The 20,247-nt window shown below is 33.4% G+C and overlaps 1 protein-coding gene across 2 annotated transcripts in view; it reads left to right on the top strand.

The window, feature by feature from the left end:
• The window catches only part of TRDN (triadin), a 284,355-nt gene extending 266,345 nt beyond the window's left edge, over window positions 1-18,010 (top strand). For both annotated transcript variants that reach the window (XM_058430587.1, XM_032158166.2), the window contains 2 exons: window positions 718-765; window positions 14,898-18,010. In XM_058430587.1, coding sequence (XP_058286570.1) covers window positions 718-765; window positions 14,898-14,959 — 110 coding nt within the window. In that variant the 3' untranslated portion in view covers window positions 14,960-18,010. The remainder of the gene's footprint in view (window positions 1-717; window positions 766-14,897) is intronic.
• Window positions 18,011-20,247: the final 2,237 nt, after the last annotated feature.

The raw sequence follows: 20,247 nt of genomic DNA, 5'->3' as shown, positions 1-20,247 counted from the left end.
AAAGCTAAACAAACAAGCCCTTTTAAATGCTCTTCCCTATAATTCATATGTAACTTAAAATTTGTAGACTATGGCCGGGCGTGGTGGCTCATGCCTGTAATCCCAGCACTTTGGGAGGCTGAGGCGGGCGGATCACCTGAGGTCAGGAGTTCAAGACCAGCCTGGCCAACATGGTGAAACCCTGTCTCTACTAAACATACAAAAATTAGCTGGGCATAGTGGCGGGAGGTTGTAGTCCCAGCTACTAGGGAGGCTGGGGCAGGGGAATTGCTTGAACCTGGGAGGGAGAGGTTGCAGTGAGTAGAGATTGCGCCACTGCATTCCAGCCTGGGCAACAAGAGCCAATCTCCATTTAAAAAAGAAAAAAAATTGTAGACTAATAAATTAGTATCCCATTGTATTGCATGTGGCCTTAATTTTAAGAACCATTGATCTTAAAATGTGGTCTATGGAATAGGCCACCTTGTTTTATGGTCACTACCTACATTTTTAAGATAATAGAGTTGCACCTTGGAAGATAATTTTTTTATTGCTATTTAAGAAAGTTTATTAATTGAAAAAAACATGTAAGCACTGTGTATTTTGGCTTTCTCTACAGCTTGCTTTGCTCTCGTGTGCAACATACATTTTATCTTTAATTTTATTCTCAATAATACAAGAAGTGAATTTGGCAGCACTAATATCCACTTCTCATTCCTTTAATATCTGAACTTGCAGAAACTGAACGAGCCAAAGAGGAGATTGGTGCTGCTTCAAGTAAAAAAGGTAAATGCAGCTTAAATAGAGATAAAGATAAAGATGTCATAACTATGACTTATTTCTGCTAAGGTTTCTAACAATGTATTGTTTTGTGCTTAGAGAATAGCTCTATTTATTGATTTTACTAGTTCGTTGATACAGAAACAAACCTGTTTTGCACAAGATTTTATCATTACTGTTCTAAAGCCTATAGTTTTATTCCTTTAGGACCATAAATTAAAGCTAGTTATGCTAGTCAAATTGCAAGTTAATTTTGAAAAATTATAGAAATGTAACTGTTTAAACTCCATAGGATCCCCATCATCTGGAGAGCATTTGAGTGCAACATACTGCCTTAAGAGATTAGGAATTGGGCCGGGCGCAGTGGCTCACGCTGGTAAATCCCAGCACTTTGGGAGGCCGAGGCAGGCAGATCACGAGGTCAGGAGATCGAGACCACAGTGAAACCCCATCTCTACTAAAAATACAAAAAAATTAGCCGGGCGTGGTGGCGAAAAAAAAAAAGATTAGGAATCGAACAAATGAAACTTTAACTAAAAGTACTCACATGAACAAGGTTCACTTTGTTCAAGAATGGTATAAAATTACGAAATGTATTAGATGAGATGCTGACTTGGAGACATTTTGCTTTAAGAAATATATTGGGAAGTCTGAAATGAAGTCAATAATGTAGGCAATGTCTTTGGAAGTATATCAAGAGACAATTTAATAAGCCTATCCTCAACATACACTTATGCATACACACACACAAACCTACACACACACCCTTGCACACATACTCCACTAAAACCACTTCTCCTAAAAGACAATTTTATTGTACATGCTTTATAAAGAAAACATATAACAGGATTGTAGGGAGATATAAAATATATATGACACATATTCACATACTCAATCCCAAACAATGTATACATATGAATATAAATGAATACAGGAATGTAACTTAATATCTAATATAAATTTATGTTTATTTATAAATATAAATTAATGTTAGCTATTCTATAAATTAATTTATTGATTATTTTATATATACATCTATCTCTAAGGGAAAGCAACAAAAATTAGATAGTGAATTCTTTAAGAAAAATATGAACTGTATTCACAGGTAATAATTAGAAGCAATTAAGTTATTGAAATTAATAGATGCTCTCTTTCAAATACAGCTCTATTATTCTGAATTTACAGTAGATAGGGCTAAAATCTGTTTCCTAGTCATTTCTTTTTCTTATAGTCTAATATTTGTGATGTCAATTTTTAGCTAGGTGATCATGATACATCTTTCATTGACGTCATTTGTACTATAAATGGCAGAGTAATTCATTTATCAGAAGTTATTGTTAATGTGGTGTCATATTCTGGAATTGACATTGCTCATTAAGTGAAATGTGGGTTAAACTTGTTTGCTTCAAAATGAGTAATTGTAGTAACAAGAAAAAACTGCATCTTAATATAGTGTCAGAGAAGATCACTAACCTAGACATAGATACAGAGTTTCTGGGCCCAGTAAGTGGACTTAAGGCCAAAGCACTGATTTATGTTGAAAGGACAAAAGTGTGGCCAAATTATGTTCAAAAAATTAGACAAAGCTAAAAGCAACAAGATGTCCAAGCAGCAGAAGATAGGTTTCTTTTGGAGTGAGATTTTATTTTTATTTTATTATTATTATTATTTTTTAATTTTTTGAGACAGTCTTGCTCTGTCACCAGGCTGCAGTGCAGCGGTACGATCTCGGCTCACTGTAACCCCCGCCTCCCAGGTTCAAGCAATTCTCAGGCTATTCTCTTGCCTCAGCCTCCTGAGTAGCTGGGACTACAGGTACGCACCATCACGCCCAGCTAATTTTTGTATTTTTAGTAGAGACAGGGTTTCACCATGTTGGCCAGGGTGGTCTCGATCTCTTGACATTGTGATCTGCCCGCCTCAGCCTCTCAAAGTGTTGGAATTACAGGCGTGAGCCACCACGCCCGACTGGAATTAGATTTTATATACAGAGCCTTAGTGAATCCATGTCTGTGGAAGACAGTCTGGAGACACAGTTAAGAAGCAAAAGTTGAACTCCTGGTAGCTGATCCATAGACTCTGTGCTCTGCGTCATTGGGAGCCTGGATATTGTTAGAAGAAAACCCTTGGCCAAATTATATTTAACAGAGTTGAACTGAGCAAAAAATGATTAATGAATGGGGCAGCTTCCTGAGCCAGAGTAGGCTCAGAGAAACTTCAGCAAAGCCCCGTGGTGGAAGGATTTATGGACAGAACAAGGAACATCACATACAGAAAAAGAAAGTGAGATACAGAAACAGCTAGATTGGTTACAGCTTGACCTTTGCCTGTTTTGGACACCGTTTGAACAGCTGGTTCCCTTTGGTTGGCCAAAACTTGATGATTAGCACAAGAGTAGATTACAGCCTGTTTCTACCTCCATTTGGGTTCACTGTGTACAGAGAAACCTCTACGCCAAACTCAAAATATGTAAGGAGGCAACTTCAGGCTGGGCTTGATTGAACAGTATTTAGGGTAGAAATATAAGCTCACATGTATGAGGTTCAATAAAGGCAACTTGGAGTTAGCAGATAGACAGAACTGAAATTGAACCATCAATTAGTGAACTCACCAGAGTCCTCAACTAAGAATGGTCACTGAGTTTATAGAGTATGGCCAGACATTTTGGTTGGGGTTAAGTAGACTTGCTTGTCAGGCTTAGAGGGAAGTGAAAGGAAATAAATTATCTATCTATTCACATACATTATTAACATCAACTACTTTGCTTCTAGTTGATCATAGATCTCATACCCCAATTCTCAATTTAAATATAATTCTACATATTGAGTTTATTTGCAACTACAGCACGAACAGAAATAAGTGTTCTTTTCAAAGCGACCATAACTGTTTTGAAACTCATGAAGGGTTTTACCAATTTGACAAATTACAAACAAAAATCAAAGGATACTTTTCTCATTTGTCAAGTAACTTGTTCATCTCCTACCTCTCACTGACAATCAGCCGTGCGTGAAAAAATATATTGTTCTCATCATGTATTTACTACCCAATCCCCAAATTCCACAATACTTAGCATACTTTACAACTTGTCCACCTCTAGCCTTTCACATGTGAGTAGAATAAGCAAGTATTATTTTTTGTTTTTAAGATATTACAAAATTGTTCTAAATTGAGGCTTAAACCAGGAACTGTGTGCAATGTTAAGTGGAAATTACTAATTTTGTAATTGTTTTAAAGTTTTTGAAGATGAATAATAATTTAATATTTTAAGGTGTTCACTGTAATGTGTCAATTTATCTGTAGCATAAATTGTCTTATCTAAGCCTATTTTTAAGTCATATTTTATTTGGAGATACATAGTATTTAATCATTAATATGATATCAGCTTGCTAATTTATATCTGATTTTCACCTCGCAGTTTTCTAATCATTTTCATATTTACTTACCGTATATTTATGGGTTATATGTTATATGAAAAATCAAGAAAAATTTCAAATGTTAATATTGTTCTTGAGCAATTTAAAATACTAAAAATAGTTGAATCTTTATTAAGTCACTAAGTTGTCCTCGAGTTTTACTATCAATGAAAGTTTTTTGTATTACCATATTTCAAGGTCGAAAGCCATCAGGGTAGAGATATAAACACAGATAAAGTTCTACGGAAGTTAAAAAATTAATCTTACCTGGGGAAAAGACAATGTTTAGGGCAGAAGACAACTTTAGAGTTAAGCCTTAAATAAGAGATGGGGTTTTGCTATGTAAATGAGTTAGAAAAAAATATCCTAGGCACAGATTTCAGAGCAAGACAAAGTGATACAAATTTGTAGTATGTATATGAGGAACAGCAATAATCTCAAGACCATTGTAGGAATTAATATAACCTGGGCTAATAATGCCGTAAAAGGCCTCATTTTAAAATTGGACTTTATTCCATGGGCAATTAGGGAGGTGATGAAAAATTGTAAGTATATAAATAACACTCAAACATATGTTTTAGGAAGAGTAACTCATAAAGGAAAATTTTGAAATAGGCAGATTAGGAAGATTCTCAACAATGTAGTGACAAGTATTAGGACCTGGACTAGGGCATTAGTTATGAGATTGGAAGAGAGAGAGATTATGTTAGCACTAATAAAGAAGTAGATTCAGGGGAATTTCACAACTGATGATAAGCTTTGGGAGGCAAGAAAAGAAAAATAATTTAATGACAATAGCGTTCTTTAGACTGGCTGCTAGAAGAATATTGTTAGTATTCTTAATAACAATGAAAAAGAAAAGCGAAAGAGTTTGGAGAGAAAAGGCAACATTAATTTTACAGAAATTTAAGTCAAAGTGCTAGTAGCACATGAAAGTAGCATCACATAGGTGGTTCTAGAAGTAAAACTAGAGCTCCAGACAATGATAGGCTGGAGATGTATACATTGGTGCCCTTTGCATGGAGGTAACTGAGCTAGTCGCGGTGAGATAAGGTAACATTTACATTTGCATTTGGGGAAAGAACAAGGAAAATCAAAGATAAAAGCAGACTAAAATAACTTCAGTAACTGCAGAAAAAAAGTACTTTCAATAGCAAGGTGGTGGTCATGGGATTTGTCAGGTACATAATATATTAATAATTTTCAATACAGAATTCTCAGGGGAGTGACATCCAAAAAATCTAAAGGGTGACAAATTGAATGAGGAATGAGGGAGTGAAGTATATGAGAAATGATGATGAAGATAGTTGGCTGGGAATAAAAAGGGTAGTAGCTGGTGTTTTTATTTAACCCATATCAATCTCTCTCTCTCTCTTTTTTTATTATACTTTAAGTTCTGGGGTACATGTGCAAAACATGAAGTTTTGTTACGTGGGTATACACATGCCATGGTGGTTTGCTGAACCCATCAACCTGTCATCTACATTAGGTATTTCTCCTAATGCTATCCCTCCATTTGCCCCCCACCCACCGACAGGCCCCGGTGTGTGATGTTCCCCTCCCTGTTCTCATTGTTCAACTCCCACTTATGTGTGAGAACATGCAATGTTTGGTTTTCTGTTCTTGTGTTAGTTTGCTGAGAATGATGGTTTCCACTTTCATCCATGTGCCTGCAAAGGACATGAACTCATTGTTTTTTTTATGGCTGCATAGTATTCTATGGTGTTCAACCATTGTGGAAGACAGTGTGGCAATTCCTCAAGGATCTAGAACCAGAAATACTATTTGACCCGGCAATCCTATTACTGGGTATATATACCTAAAGTATTATAAATCATTCTACTATAAAGACACATGCACACATATGTTTATTGCGGCACTATTCACAATAGCAAAGACTTGGAACCAATCCAAATGCCCATCAATAATAGACTGGATAAAGAAAATGTGGCACATATCCATCTCTCTTTTAATCTCAGAGGTAGTGTTTCTCCTTCTCTTTAAGACCAGTTTCTCCAGTTTTTCCTTCCAAATCAATCATCCATCCCATTTTGTGGCATCCTCCTCTTTCTTGTTACTGGCATTGTTCCTCATCTTGAAAATGTTTTTTCTCTGATTCAAAATTATTTCTTTTCCTTGATTTACACCTCTCTCTCTCTCCTTGTCTCTCTCTCTCCCTGTCTCTCTCTCTCTCTCTTTCTCTCTGTCTCTCTACGACTTTATCTCCTTCCCATGTTAGCCAGCTTTCTGAATGCTGGAGTCCTAGTGCTGCCTCTGGCCTTCCACAAAGACTAAGCTCCTGTCCCTACCATGCCACTGAAGCTCCAGCCAATGCTGATGACATCATCATTGCTAAGCCAACAGAACGCTTCCATCCTCATGTTACTAGATTTCTCAGTTGCATTTATCAGTTTGTCACTTCTCTAAACTTCTCTGTTGTTGGGCTACCATGACAGTATAGTCTCCTGGTTCTCTCCATATGGCTGGCCTTTATTTCTGGCTTCTTTGTGTTTTTTCTTTCATCTGTTGCCTCGTACTTGTTGGTGTTCCTCATAATTCATTATTAATCCTCTGAACTTCTCATTCCGTACCATTTCCTTTTGAGATATATCACCTCTCAAAGTTGAAACTCTGCCCTATATCATGAAGTTTTTTCAATCCTGTGTCTCCATCTCAGAGATTTTTAATGAATTTCAGGCTTGTATGTTCAACTTCCCAATAAATATCTTCAAATTCACCTTCACAATAGCTAATGCATGCTGGGCTTAATACCTAGGTGATAGGTTGATAGGTACAGCAAACCACCATGGCACACATTTACCTGTGTAACAAACCTGCACTTCCTGCACTTGTACCCTGGAACTTTAAAAAAAAAAATTTTTTTTTAAATTCCCCTTCACGGCCAGGCACAGTGGCTCATGCCTGTAATCCCAGCACTTTGGGAGGAAGAGATGGGAGGATCATGAGGTCAGGAGATGGAGACCATCCTGGCTAACATGGTGAAACCCTGTCTCTACTAAAAATACAAAAAATTAGCCAGGCGTGGTGGCGGGTGCCTGTAATCCCAGCTACTCGGGAGGCTGAGTCAGGAGAAAGGAGTGAACCCAGGAGGCGGAGCTTGCGGTGAGCCTAGATCCGGCCACTGCACTCCAGCCAGGGCGACAGAGCGAGACTCCGTCTCAAAAAAAAAAAAAAAAAAAAAAAAAAATCCCCTTTACATTCAATCTTTCTTAACCTAAACTCATTTTCTCTTTCCAACTTACTGTTTCTGTTTCTTGAGCATATTTTCTCTTATTTGTAGCCATTACTACCATACTAATTGAAGCCTTCATTGTCTTCTGCCAGAACCACTGAAATAACCTCATACTGCCCTCAGGTTTTAATTTTTGTTCCACTAATATTCATCTAGTAGAATATCCCAATAGCCACAATAATTTAGTAAAACCACAAAACTGAATAAGCCACTTAAAATTTAATACTCTGTTCCCCTGTTTTCCATAAGATAAAATCCAAGCTTGTTAAAATGGCATATAGAGTGCCCCAAGAACTGGCTCCTATATCCTTTTCCAACTTCATCTTTAGACATGCCTTGTTTTCTGTGCTACAACAATCCTATAATGCTATATTCATAATTCCGACTATGTTAGAAGACTGTAGGAAGATTGGAGCAGGAAGTGAACAGATTAAGTAGTTAACATGCCTTGTGAACAGATTAAGTAGTTAACATCACCTGAGAATTTACGAGAAACCTCTGTCTCCACTTTCCACCATAATATGTATCCGGAGACTAAATTGATACAATATTTTTTCTTTCATAATTAGTGATTTATTGCAATGTTTCAGTCAATGACCTCTCCAGGCAGTACCTGTAAAATCTAAATAGATCATGGATAGTTCTTATATTTCCCGCAGTATCTTATATTTTTGGAAATAATAACATTCTATCTTTGGAAATAATAGCTTATTATGCTACGGCTGTAGGTCTACCTCTCGGAAGTAATATATGTCATATGAGGGACACTTCAAATGGCACAATATTTTCTTACCACTCCTCACTTCCTCACCTCTATTCTAGCATACATCTCTCCCAGGTAAGTCTCACTTCTCTGTTTAAAAGTACTTATTAGGCTGGGCATGGTGGCTCACGCCTGTAATCCCAGTGCTTTGGCAGGCCAAGGCAGGTGGATCACCTGAGGTCAGGAGTTCAAGACCAGCCTGACGAACATGGTGAAACCCTGTCTCTACTAAAACAACAAAAAAAAACAAAACAAAACAAAATACAAAAAAATTAGCCAGGCATGGTGGTGGGCGCTTGTAATCTCAGCTACTCGGGAGGCTGAGGCAGGAGAATTGCTTGAACCCAGAAGGCAGAGGTTGCAGTGAGCCATGATTGCGCCATTACACTCCAGCCTGGGCGACAAGAGCAAAACTCCATTAAAAAAAAAAAAAAGTACCTGCTAATACTGCTAATAAAGGGCATACATCAGAGCCCCCATGGGTGGTACAGAGAAAAAAGGGAGGGATGTCAATTGTATTGGAGAATTGGGTGCTGAAGGAAAATTGTAGGGAAGAATAGTGAAATAAAAGCCTAAAACTACATAAAACCAATGTCCCAGCTCCCAGTTTAGCTAAAGAATAGCCCTAATCTGGGCATTACATACCAAGTGTGTTAGCTGCTTTGTCTCCTTTACGTTAGTTTTGATCTCTGAAGTAGTGAAATAAGAATCTATTTTTTTTTCTAAAATATGCTTCTACAAAAGTAGAAAAAAGAAAATTTCTTCACTCAGCACTAAAGGATATTCCAGATATCTTGTGGTATAGAAAGAGAAATTGATGACGGTCTTCTTTTGACTCCAAGCAGTTAAAAAATTCACTTACTTAGATGAGCTGTTTATTTCTAATGTTTGCTCTTCATAGAATTAGAATTGATGAATTTTACATTAGAACCAGAAATGAAAGGATCAACATTTTATGTGAAATGTCATCTTTTCTGTATAGATAATCAGCATTTCCAGTGACCTTTTCTGAGCAACAAAAAACATAGCACTTTAAGGGACTAGCCTTCTCTATTTAATATGTGTGCCAGGAATTATGAACCCATCATTGAAAAGAAAACTAGAAAACTTGGTCTTTATATGTAAGTCACACTTTAGTTGTTTTCTGAGACATTTACCCTTCAGGGGATTCAATTAAAATAACTAAAAAATATGTATTTCCTAAACATACTTATAATGATTATTCTGAATAAAAGAATTATGAATAAGAATACCTACCTATGTGGCTCTATTATAGTTACAAATTGTCAGTGTTTTATTTCCATGTTGATTTGAGACAGAACATTCATAGAATAGACTCAGGCACTACACATCTTACTAGCCTCTTATAGCGTACATTGTAAAGTGTAGCTCTAATTTGGCTTTCAAAGGTTTCTGCATTTGGTCCTATTCTCTACTTTTAGACTATCCCTTATCTCCTCTCTGGAAATCCTCTGCTCAAACTACACTTCCTCTAGGAACATCTAAGTCTTTCCCACTCCTTTGTCTTTCCTCATATATCATTGGCTATACCTAAAATCTCCTTTTCCAGGAAAACCACTAATGTTGAAACTGATCTCTTTTCTCTCTCAACTGAAAATATTTATTATCAAGACATATCTTTTGTCAAGTGATATATTTAATTACAAAACAAATCTAAATTAATTATTATGTTAGGAACAATTCTAGATGCTATGGTAAATGTAAGTAATACATTTCTAAGTATTCTATAAGTCAAAGGAAAAAGTGGAATTTTGGAGATCTAATGAACAAATGTATGATAAAATTTATATGCTTTTAGAAACATTCATCAGAAAAGAAAAAAGGCTGAATAAAAGATAGCTAAGAAGTCAATATTTTTTAATTCATAAAATTAAACCCAAGGAAAGTAGAAGGAAGAGAAATAAATGAAAGAGCCAAAGCTATTTATTTAGAAATCAAATAGTACAACAGGAAAAGTCAAAATATTATTATCAATAAAATACAATAAAAATTATGAATGTTTACAAAAATATATTAAGAAAAACCATCATTCTCAGTGAACTATCTCAAGGACAAAAAACCAAACACTGCATATTCTCACTCATAGGTGGGAATTGAACAATGAGAACAAATGGACACAGAAAGGGGAACATCACACTCCGGGGACTGTTGTGGGGTGGGGGAAGGGGGGAGGGACGGCATTAGGAGATATATCTAATGCTAAATGACGAGTTAATGGGTGCAGCACACCAACATGGCACATGGATACATACATAACAAACCTGCACATCGTGCCCATGTACCCTAAAACTTAAAGTATAATAATAATAAAAAAACAACAGAGAAGGTACAAAATATCAATATCAGAAATAAAAAGGGATCATCACTACAGATTCTATAGATAATAAGCAAATAAAAAGATTTTCCAATAAACTAAAACATTTTAATAAAATTTTAAATTTATTGTTGTAATTCTATTCCCCTCCCTCAATTTTAGCCAGATGGTTTCACTGGTGAATTATTTTAAACATTTAAGAAAAAATTAGCACCAATCTGACATCAAATTTTCCAGAGAATAGAAAAAGAGGTAATATTCTCTCATTATATGGGGTTAGAATTACTGTAATACCAAAATTTAACTAGAGCAACAACTATATATATATATATATGTATATATATATACACATGTATCTATGTATGTGTGTGTATATATACATATATATACACATGTATATATGTGTGTGTGTGTGTGTATATATATATATAAACTTCTTGTAAACCTAGAGGCATAGGTCTAAACAAAATATTAGCAGATTAAGTCTGCTAGGACATATGAAAGATAAAATGCAGTCAGGTTGGTTTAATTTCAGAAATGCAAGCTCAAAAAATTAAAATACACACAAATTGATGTAATTAGCCAGAATAAAAGGAAACTACATTCATCATAGTAGATGCATTTGATATAATTCATCACAAGAATAGAAACTTAATCTGATAAAACATCCGCAAAAACCATTAGCAAACATCATACCTAATGGAGGAAATTAAAGGTTTTTCCCCCTGCTAATCAAAACAAAATAAGGATGTTTGCGATCACCACTTCCATCACATGCCATAGTGGGTTTTCCATCCAGTGCAGTAAAATCAGAAAAAGAAATCGTAAATATGCAAATAGAGAAGTAAGAAATAAAACACGTTATTCACAAATGATATGATTATCCACTTAAAAAATTCAAAGCAATCTATAGAGGAAAATTGCTACAACTGAGTGACTAGCAAGTTTTCTGCATAAAATGTCACATGAAACATAACTTTGCTTTAGAAATCAAGAGCAAAACTTTGGAAAATAAAGTGAAAGATGACTACAATGCTGTTCTAATATAATAGCATCAAATCCATAAAATATCTTGAAATAAATGTAACAAATTATAATGTTCTTGAAGATCTCTTATATTTTAACATATTTGAGAAATTAAGGAGTACAAAACTCAATGGAGGGATATTTTATGTTCACCGATCAGATGACTCGATTTTGTAAAGATATCAATTCTCAAAATGATATATTAATTCATCATAATCCCAGTCAAAATCCTAGCAGATTTCTTGTTGTTGCTATTGTTTTATTTAAATCGATAAGCTGACTCGATTTTCATATGAAAAAAGCAAATGTCTAAAAATAGCCAAGACAATCCTGAACAAGATCAAACTGGAAGGTTTGTAGTAGTAGATATCAAGAATTATCTTAAACCTACAGGAGTAATTAAGACTGAGTGGTATCCATAAGGAAAAAAGTGAACTTTTATCTCACACCGTACACCAATAATAATTCAGTGGATTATATTTCTAAATATAAATGATTAAAAATTATAATGCTACCAGGAAAAAATGTGAAAAATTTAAAATATAACCGTGGTGGAGTCAAATCTTTTTAAATAGAATACAAAAAGTATTAGTTACAAAGGAAAGATTGATACATTGAATTTAATTATCATTAAAACTCCTGTTAGTGTAAACCAGAGAGAAAAAAATGTAAGTGGAAGAAGACATTTACAGTATATGTATATATGTGTGTATGTGTGTGTGTATATATATATATATATATATATATTTTAAAAGACTCATTTAGAATATTACAAATGCATACAAATCAATTTAAAAAACATAAAGAAATTAGGCAAAAATCTAAAGAGGCACTCCATAGAAGAGGTTATCTAAATGCTGTTAAGTATATGAAAAGCATGTGGCATTATTAGGTATCAGGAAAGACTGAAATTAAAGCCAAAATGTGATACTACTGCATAGAAAGACTGATATTTTTCTAAGAGACAAAATTAGGATTTGTGCAATTTAAAAGAAAATGGTTATTTTATTTTATTTTATTTTATTGTTACAGTGTAAGGGAAAGATATGAATTAAATTAGCCCATCCTTTCCCTACTTAGATTTCTTGTGCTTCCAGAATCCTATTGCTAGTGCCTGAAATTCTAGAGAAGTTGTAGCTATTATCTCTTCAAATATCGCTTCTTCCTCACACTGTTTAATCTTTTATAAGTTCAATTAGATGTATGTTAAGATGAATTATATCTTCTATGTCTGTTAACCTCTTGTATATTTTCCATCTTTTTGTTTCTCTGGGATGAATTCCAGGCTATTTCTTCAGATATTTATTTCTACGTTGCCCTTTACTCCTTACTTATGTCTAACTCATCTATGAGCAATTTTAATGTTATTTTTGTGGAAATTTTCTTTATTTTTCAAATTTAATTTGCCTTTTAAAGAAAATGTATTATAGCCCTAAAATAAGATTAGATGAATAAATAGGAGTTAGCCTATGAAAGTGAGATGATTGTGTTTTAGGCAAAGGTTAATAAAATAATAACAGCTTCTATTTAATGAGTTATGTGGCTGCAACTGGGCTGATTTCCATAAATTGTTTTCACTTAGACCTTAAAAGAGCCCTTGTAGCATTATCTGCGTTTTTAACAAAAAGAATAAGGCTCAAGGTAAAATAATGTGCACTCATTTTTGTAGTAATTCAGTGGCAAAACTGGACTGTGCACTCTAAAACATTCATTGCTTCTTCTTCTAGGACACATAATCCCTTAGAATAACCAGAATTGTGGTTGTCCTTCAAGGGAATTTGATAATTTCAGGCTAAACTGCACAGTTCTTTTCTGGTAATAAATCAGTTCTGGAAAGTCACCTCAGGAGTATCTTGGGACTTGTGCCTTTATTTCAGCATCGAAGGCCAACTTGCTTACCCCTTCCCACTGTCCTAACCATAATATTGACTATAATCTAACAAAAACAGCAAAATAAGAGTCTAGCATTCATTGGTATTTACCCTATAATATCTTATGTTATGTAAGATTTATCTACAGGTGTGATTTGTAAGGTTCATACATATTTATTTGCTTTTTAGTTTAACATCTTCCTTGCTTCACAGTCATATGGTTTGCTCTATTTTTGGGTCATAATTGGGTAAAATAATAGGTTACTTTCCTGGAAATATAGGGAATTTTCTTCTAACCAATGCATATTCAAATTTTTGGATATCTGTTTTTTTTCAACAGATATAATTAAAGGTGAAATTCACCTCCTTTTTTTCCCTCCCTCCCTCCTTCCTTCTTCCCTTCTTAATTACACTGTCTTTTTACAAAGATCAGGACCAGTTACCTTATAGACATTTTTGATTGGTCTAATTATTTCTTCACAATATGGTTTAAAATGTTCTGTACATCCTGTATTTGATGAAACTGAAAGCTAAATCTGGCTTAGCTAAATTTCAGTTGGATACCTTGGAAATAATACTTTAGAGATGATACTGTATCTGCCACATGGCATCTCATCAGGAAGCACAAGATGTCTGGATGTCCTGATATGAATGAATGTTTCTAAGTTTCATCAATGGGTTAAGTTGGCTACAGACATATTTCTTCATTTTAAAGTTGTATTTTTTCTTCTTGCAGTTTTATGTGGGGTGATACTTGGGTGCAATAGCAATAATCAGTTCCTCATCAATCTTTCATTTAATGGTTGCTAATGAACTCTGAAGATTTTCTTGAATCAATTCTTTCAGTGGGGTGCACCGATTCTGAATGAATCATTTGTACTGTTCTACTTTTCGACTGTCAGCTACTGTAAATAGGTAAACAGTGAATACTTCACTGAGAGCAAAACATCTTAGAGAAAGGGGTACAGCACCCAAATAATCCCCTTTTGGTTACTGATGATTTGGGATGGTTTCATTTAATATTTAAATGACTCTCAAGCATGACTACACTATTCTTTCGCTGATTAAGCCATGTTAAGCATGAATATAAAGGAGCATCTAGTTGACATTTACAAGACACTAAGTGACTCCAACAATAACCTGGAATGTAAGTAGATTAATCATAGTCCTGTCAAGTGGAATTCTATGTAGAGCTAGTTTATCAAAGCAGAGTGTAAAGGAATAAAGCAGATACAATTATAGAAATGTAGGCAGAAGAATGCAAGGGATTATCACTTTTTTCTCTAATTCTTTAGATATAAAATCTGGTTTCAATTGCATTATAGAGAAATGAGAAATGTTTAAGAAGCTTCAAAATAACTTGTGTAAAAGAAAGATTTAATGTTGAAAGAACTCCAAAATGCTTTTTTTTTTTTTTTTGAGCAGAAGCAGTATTTCTGTCTGGAACTCTTCTTTAAACCTTATCTTTGTTTTGCAGCTGTACCTGGAAAGAAGGAAGAGAAAACAACCAAGACAGTGGAGCAAGGTAAAAAAAAATGAAGGAGGTTGACATTATCTTCTTTAGAAAGACAACAACATGCGGAGGAAAGCACTGGATTCAGACAGGCGGAAGACAATAACCTTTAAGTCTATTACTCTTTATCACTGTCCTTGCATGTTTTTCTGTGCCAGGGAGAATGTGAGACAGCAATCTGGGTTGGTCTTTCTTTTGTGTAACTAAACTTTGAATATCAGTTCCAAACAGGAAAACTCCACAAACTGTTTAATTACATCAGGGGACATGCTGAAGATTGTTGGGAATAAGACAATGATCCAGGGGAACTGGTAGACATATTCCTATTTGATTTGTGGTTTTAACACCACCTTACTGATTATAATTTGAAAAATAAAGATGGTCCAATCCTATATATGCAAAACTATTTCTGTTGCTTGAAAAAATATACGTAAAAGTTAAAATGAAGAAAATAACAGCAAAAGTAAGTAGAATATATTATGATATATACTATATTATGACTTCAACTATTCATTCTCCCAAGAGGTCTGAAATTTCAGTGTTATAAATCATAATGGTATAAAATACTTAATGCATTTTATTTGTGTTTATGTAGCTATATCATACATAGATCACTCCAGACTCTGCTTGAGAAAAATGCTACAGTACACTAAACTTAAAACATTTAAAGTGATGTGGCTTCTCTTAGAGCTCAAGTGTGCTAATTAATTGTTGTTCCCTCATGTCTTTGCTCTTATATAATACTACTATATTTATTGTAATAAATTAAATTAGAACTTGCAATAATTTTGTCAAGAACAAAGTCTAAATGATTTCTCCTTCAAATTTGAGATGCAATTAAATGTATGAAATCCTAATATCAGAAGTTAAGAACTTTTGACATAAATATATCAAGAAAATCCTTCAATCCCTCACATGTCAAATAAGTAAACTAAGGTTAAGAATTCAGTTAAGTAAAAAGATTGGTTAAGAATTTATTTCCTTGAGGTTTTCAAAATAAAATCCCATTATAATTGCATGGAAAATGTTTTCCAATTTATTTTGGCTTCTGGGGACTCTGAAGTTTTACAATTCAGTAGATGTTTCTGTTGATTTCTTTTTGAAGAAGAGTGGAATTTTAGTTTCTGAAACATAAAGTGGGAGCACTGGATCCTAATTTCAGTGTGTTCATATGCATGTTCCTGAGTCTAAATTTATTTTTTTAAAAATAAAGATAATTAACCCTGACTTGCCCATCTGACAAGATGTTGTATAGGGCAAACATGAAAATATATGTGAAAGGATGTGAAAATGTGTAAACTTCTAGATAAGCATATGACATATACTAAGGCATTTTTTCTTATAAAATCAATTTCAACACAGATGACATAAATTATCAAACTACTTTGATTTCATTGAGTTTTACAGCCTTCCCCCTCTAGTATAAAAGTGTTGATTACTCATGACATTCATAGGTTGTTTTCATAGCCACAGTATATCAAAAGAAGATTGACTAGAATATAAAACACCCACACTGATAATAGTACCGAACAGACAATTGATTTGAAAACAGATTGTTTCTTTCTTCTGATCATCACATTGGTGTCAGTTTCGTTAATTCTATAATGTCTCCTCTAGTGGACAAGAGACTGGAAATGGTTTTTAGAGATATGATCTTACTCCTTCAGATGATTTTATAATTTTGTTTACTAAAATCTTCTTTTATCTTATCAAAGTTTAGGCTCTTGGATTGTGTGAAAAAAATGAGGTTCTTTCAATGGCTATTTTTATATTGACTTAGTAAATCATTTCAATTTTAAATATTGTGTGACAATGGCCTCACATTTTTCAACCATAACAATCATAGGAAATAATATATTTGGATATTTTGCATATTTTTATGATAGTATATCTATTACTAATAACTGATATGAAAAATATATATTTTGTGTTTTTAATAAAGTAGTATGAGAAGTAATAAATAATGACATTCTATAAATTTTCTCATATTATTCTAATAGTTATGCATAATGCTTTAAGACATATACTTTGCTTTCTTATGTAGTTTTTAGTTATCTTCAGAAGTATAAATAATCTATTACTAGTTTATAATTCACTGAAATATAGTTAAATCCTCTTTAAATATTTATTTTTATTTGTTTAAACATGTGGACTTTATTTAGAAAAATTGCATGATTTTTGTAACTCTTAATAGAGTTTAAGTACACTTTGTGATCTGACTATAATTGTGCATATTGAATCTCTGGACTTAAATACTTATGGATATTCCAGTATCTCAAAATTAAGTTGAAAATTTTATTACAGAATAATGTAGCGTTCAGTTCTCTTAACAATTAAAAATCACTTCGACAGTCAGTTAAGTAGAAACACGACAAAAACATTTTTAGGAAATTAAATAAAATTTGTCTACTAACCATCAAGAATAAATTTTAACACAGTTAGTAAACATTTTATTAAGTATAAAGTTGGAGCGTGTTGATCATAAACGTATCAGAGTTCACTATAATAAAATATTCGATTTTGCCTTAAATTAAGGAATGTTTCAAAATTCATAAATGGGCTAATTTGTGTCCACTTGAAGAGTTTCTTTCTTTGCTTTTGATGCTATTCTGTAAACAATGGTTCCCTATATAATTGTAATAGTGTTTTACATTGTCACAACACCAGGCAAAACCTAAGTGCTATTGCAAGCTTTGTAAACCTGTCACTGTCCTCATCCACCTGATCAGATTCTTCTCTTCTTTGTGTATGCACTGGTCTTTTTGAAATCTGTGATGTGTACTGATTGTAGATTTATTCCATTCTTTCAAGTGAATGTTAATAATATCTAAGAGTAATGATTTCCCTGAGAAAACTTTATCCATTTGAATATAATGAATGTTCATATTTCTTGGTGTACCAAAGTTATAAAAAAAGACAGAAACAATTTTACATTTAAAATCAATGAAGTAAAACAGAAGATTTAGTTAACACAATTGTATTTAATTATTTGCTTAATATGTATTTATAAAATAACTTATTTGCATATGTTGACTAAGTCATGCTGTTGACCCTCAATAAATGTTAAATTATAATAACAATATTATAGATTCCTGTGAATTCTAAACTTTTTGACAATACTTTGTGCTTTGGTTGTTTAATATTTATTGAGCGCCCACAACTGGCTAGGCGCTGGGGAATGGGTGTGAGGGGCATAGCATGGGCTTCGGAGAGAAGATGGTCTATATGAAGGCAATGCATGAAAACGAGGATACTTTCCTTGTTCATGTTGTTTATATATTTTCAAGAGAACCATTAGCAACTCAGTTCTCCACTCCACTGCCTCACTTACTCACATAATACATTTTACTTCTTCTTACTCTTATTTTACTTAATATTATGAAAACAATTTATTCTTATATTTTATCTCATTAATGGGAAATTACTTTCTAGTCCCTTCTTTTCTAACTCTTTCTTCCCACTCACCCTATTCCTTTAATAAGAGACAGATCTAAATCCTACTTATCACAGCAGAATAATACATACTCAATGGAAGTTCATATTGTTATATTAATTTCTCATAGAGGTCTGCTTTCTGCCATGCAATATTTGATTTATGTGATTCAGACATTGGTAGGATTGCCATTCAACATTAAAGAGAATTTCACCCCAAAAAAATGGGCATGTGTGTCAATTATGTTTGTGAGGGAATAATCAACTTTATATGTCCCTTTGACATTCTAGACAAGATTATATAAAAGAAGTCAGAAATATAATGTTCACCATACGACACAGCAAGAAAACACTTTTTATGAGTTTAAGAAGATTATTGAGCTGCTAGTTTCATTTTTTTATCTATTAATATTTACTTTCACTCCTACTATTATGCTGAAGCCACAGTGGGTTGTATCTCTTTTTCCCTTAAGAATCTTTAATAGAAAGTATATTACAAGCTGCTACATTACAAAGCTGAGTGGTCAGAGCAAAGATTGTTTCCTGAGAAATTTTGTTTCCTTTTTATTTATTTTTTCTTTTATTTACAGATTAGCTTTCCACTAAAGGCCTATTGATGAAAAAAATGAATTGGTATACATTATCTTAAATAAAGTTCCTTATCATCAATTGCTTTTCCAGATTCTGGACTAAATTAATGAAATTTGTTTCATACTCTAAAATTAAATCACAGAAATAATCTGAAACCATCAGCCCTATGTAAAAATGCATTGTTACTGTATTCTCATTGTAAATTAAGTTACACATTTCAGGTCAAGTAATTTTAGTAATGAAAACGAACATTTTATCAATATTCTATACAACATTTACCTGCATCTTAGTGACTATTATTGTCCCAATTTTTATAGACCAGTGATATATTACAAGCTAGTTGTAAGGCAATGCTTTAAAAGTCAAAATTTCACTCAGATCTTGGAATGTCAAAGTAGTAGTTAAAAAGTTTTTCATCATTATGACCTGAAAAGTCTGGGTTTTACTTCACTTGATTTTTATACAGAAAAAAAAGGAAAAATTCTTTCCCAAACAAAGCATCTACATTCTCATTTCAAGCCTTTACATTACATTCCATGGTCAAAAATTCTTAACTTGGAGTTAGCACTTACAACTTTGGTCTTCAAGGAAGAAATAATTGATGATAGCCAGTGGCAATTATAAATGTTAACCTGCTTAAACTATAGAGCACCGAGCTGTCTCGAAATAAAACTTTGGGCTTAGTTTAGCTCTATCAATCATTTGTTCTGTGACTGGGCTACTTATTTGCCTTGCACTGCCTTTTTAAAATAAGCAAATATTATTGTATTAAGCCATCTCTAAAGGACCTTCCATCTCTGATATTGTTCAATTCTCACTTGTAAAACATGTTTTCCATGCTCAAGACATTTCCACATTGCCCCCAATGCTGAAGAACAAGCTGTCTTCTGATTGCAAGTGCAATCAATCAACAGGAAAGTCCAATTTAGATTATAAAATGAAAATATCTTAAAATAGTATTTAAATCTACTAAATGGAATGATAATATTTAAAGTTTTGCTGATATGTTACAGTACACTTAAATTTCAAAAACATCTCAGGAACAAGACATGCTATTGGGTGCCAAATTAAATGACATAAAATGCTTTAAGTAAGGTTGAAAGCATGAGAATTAGTAATAATGGCACACAGGATATAGAAATTATGCCCTTGATACACACACCAAAAAAAAACTATAAAAAATGGAACAGAAGCATATACTGTCTCTGGAGATAGGATAATGTAGATAACAACTGTGTGTGACTGGTGGTTTCTGATTGTTTCTACAACATGGCAATAATGACTTTGTACT

This window comes from Hylobates moloch, unplaced genomic scaffold (assembly GCF_009828535.3).
Source record: "Hylobates moloch isolate HMO894 unplaced genomic scaffold, HMol_V3 SCAFFOLD_2, whole genome shotgun sequence".
NCBI lineage: Eukaryota > Metazoa > Chordata > Mammalia > Primates > Hylobatidae > Hylobates > Hylobates moloch.
This window is presented reverse-complemented; position numbering and strand designations above follow the sequence as displayed.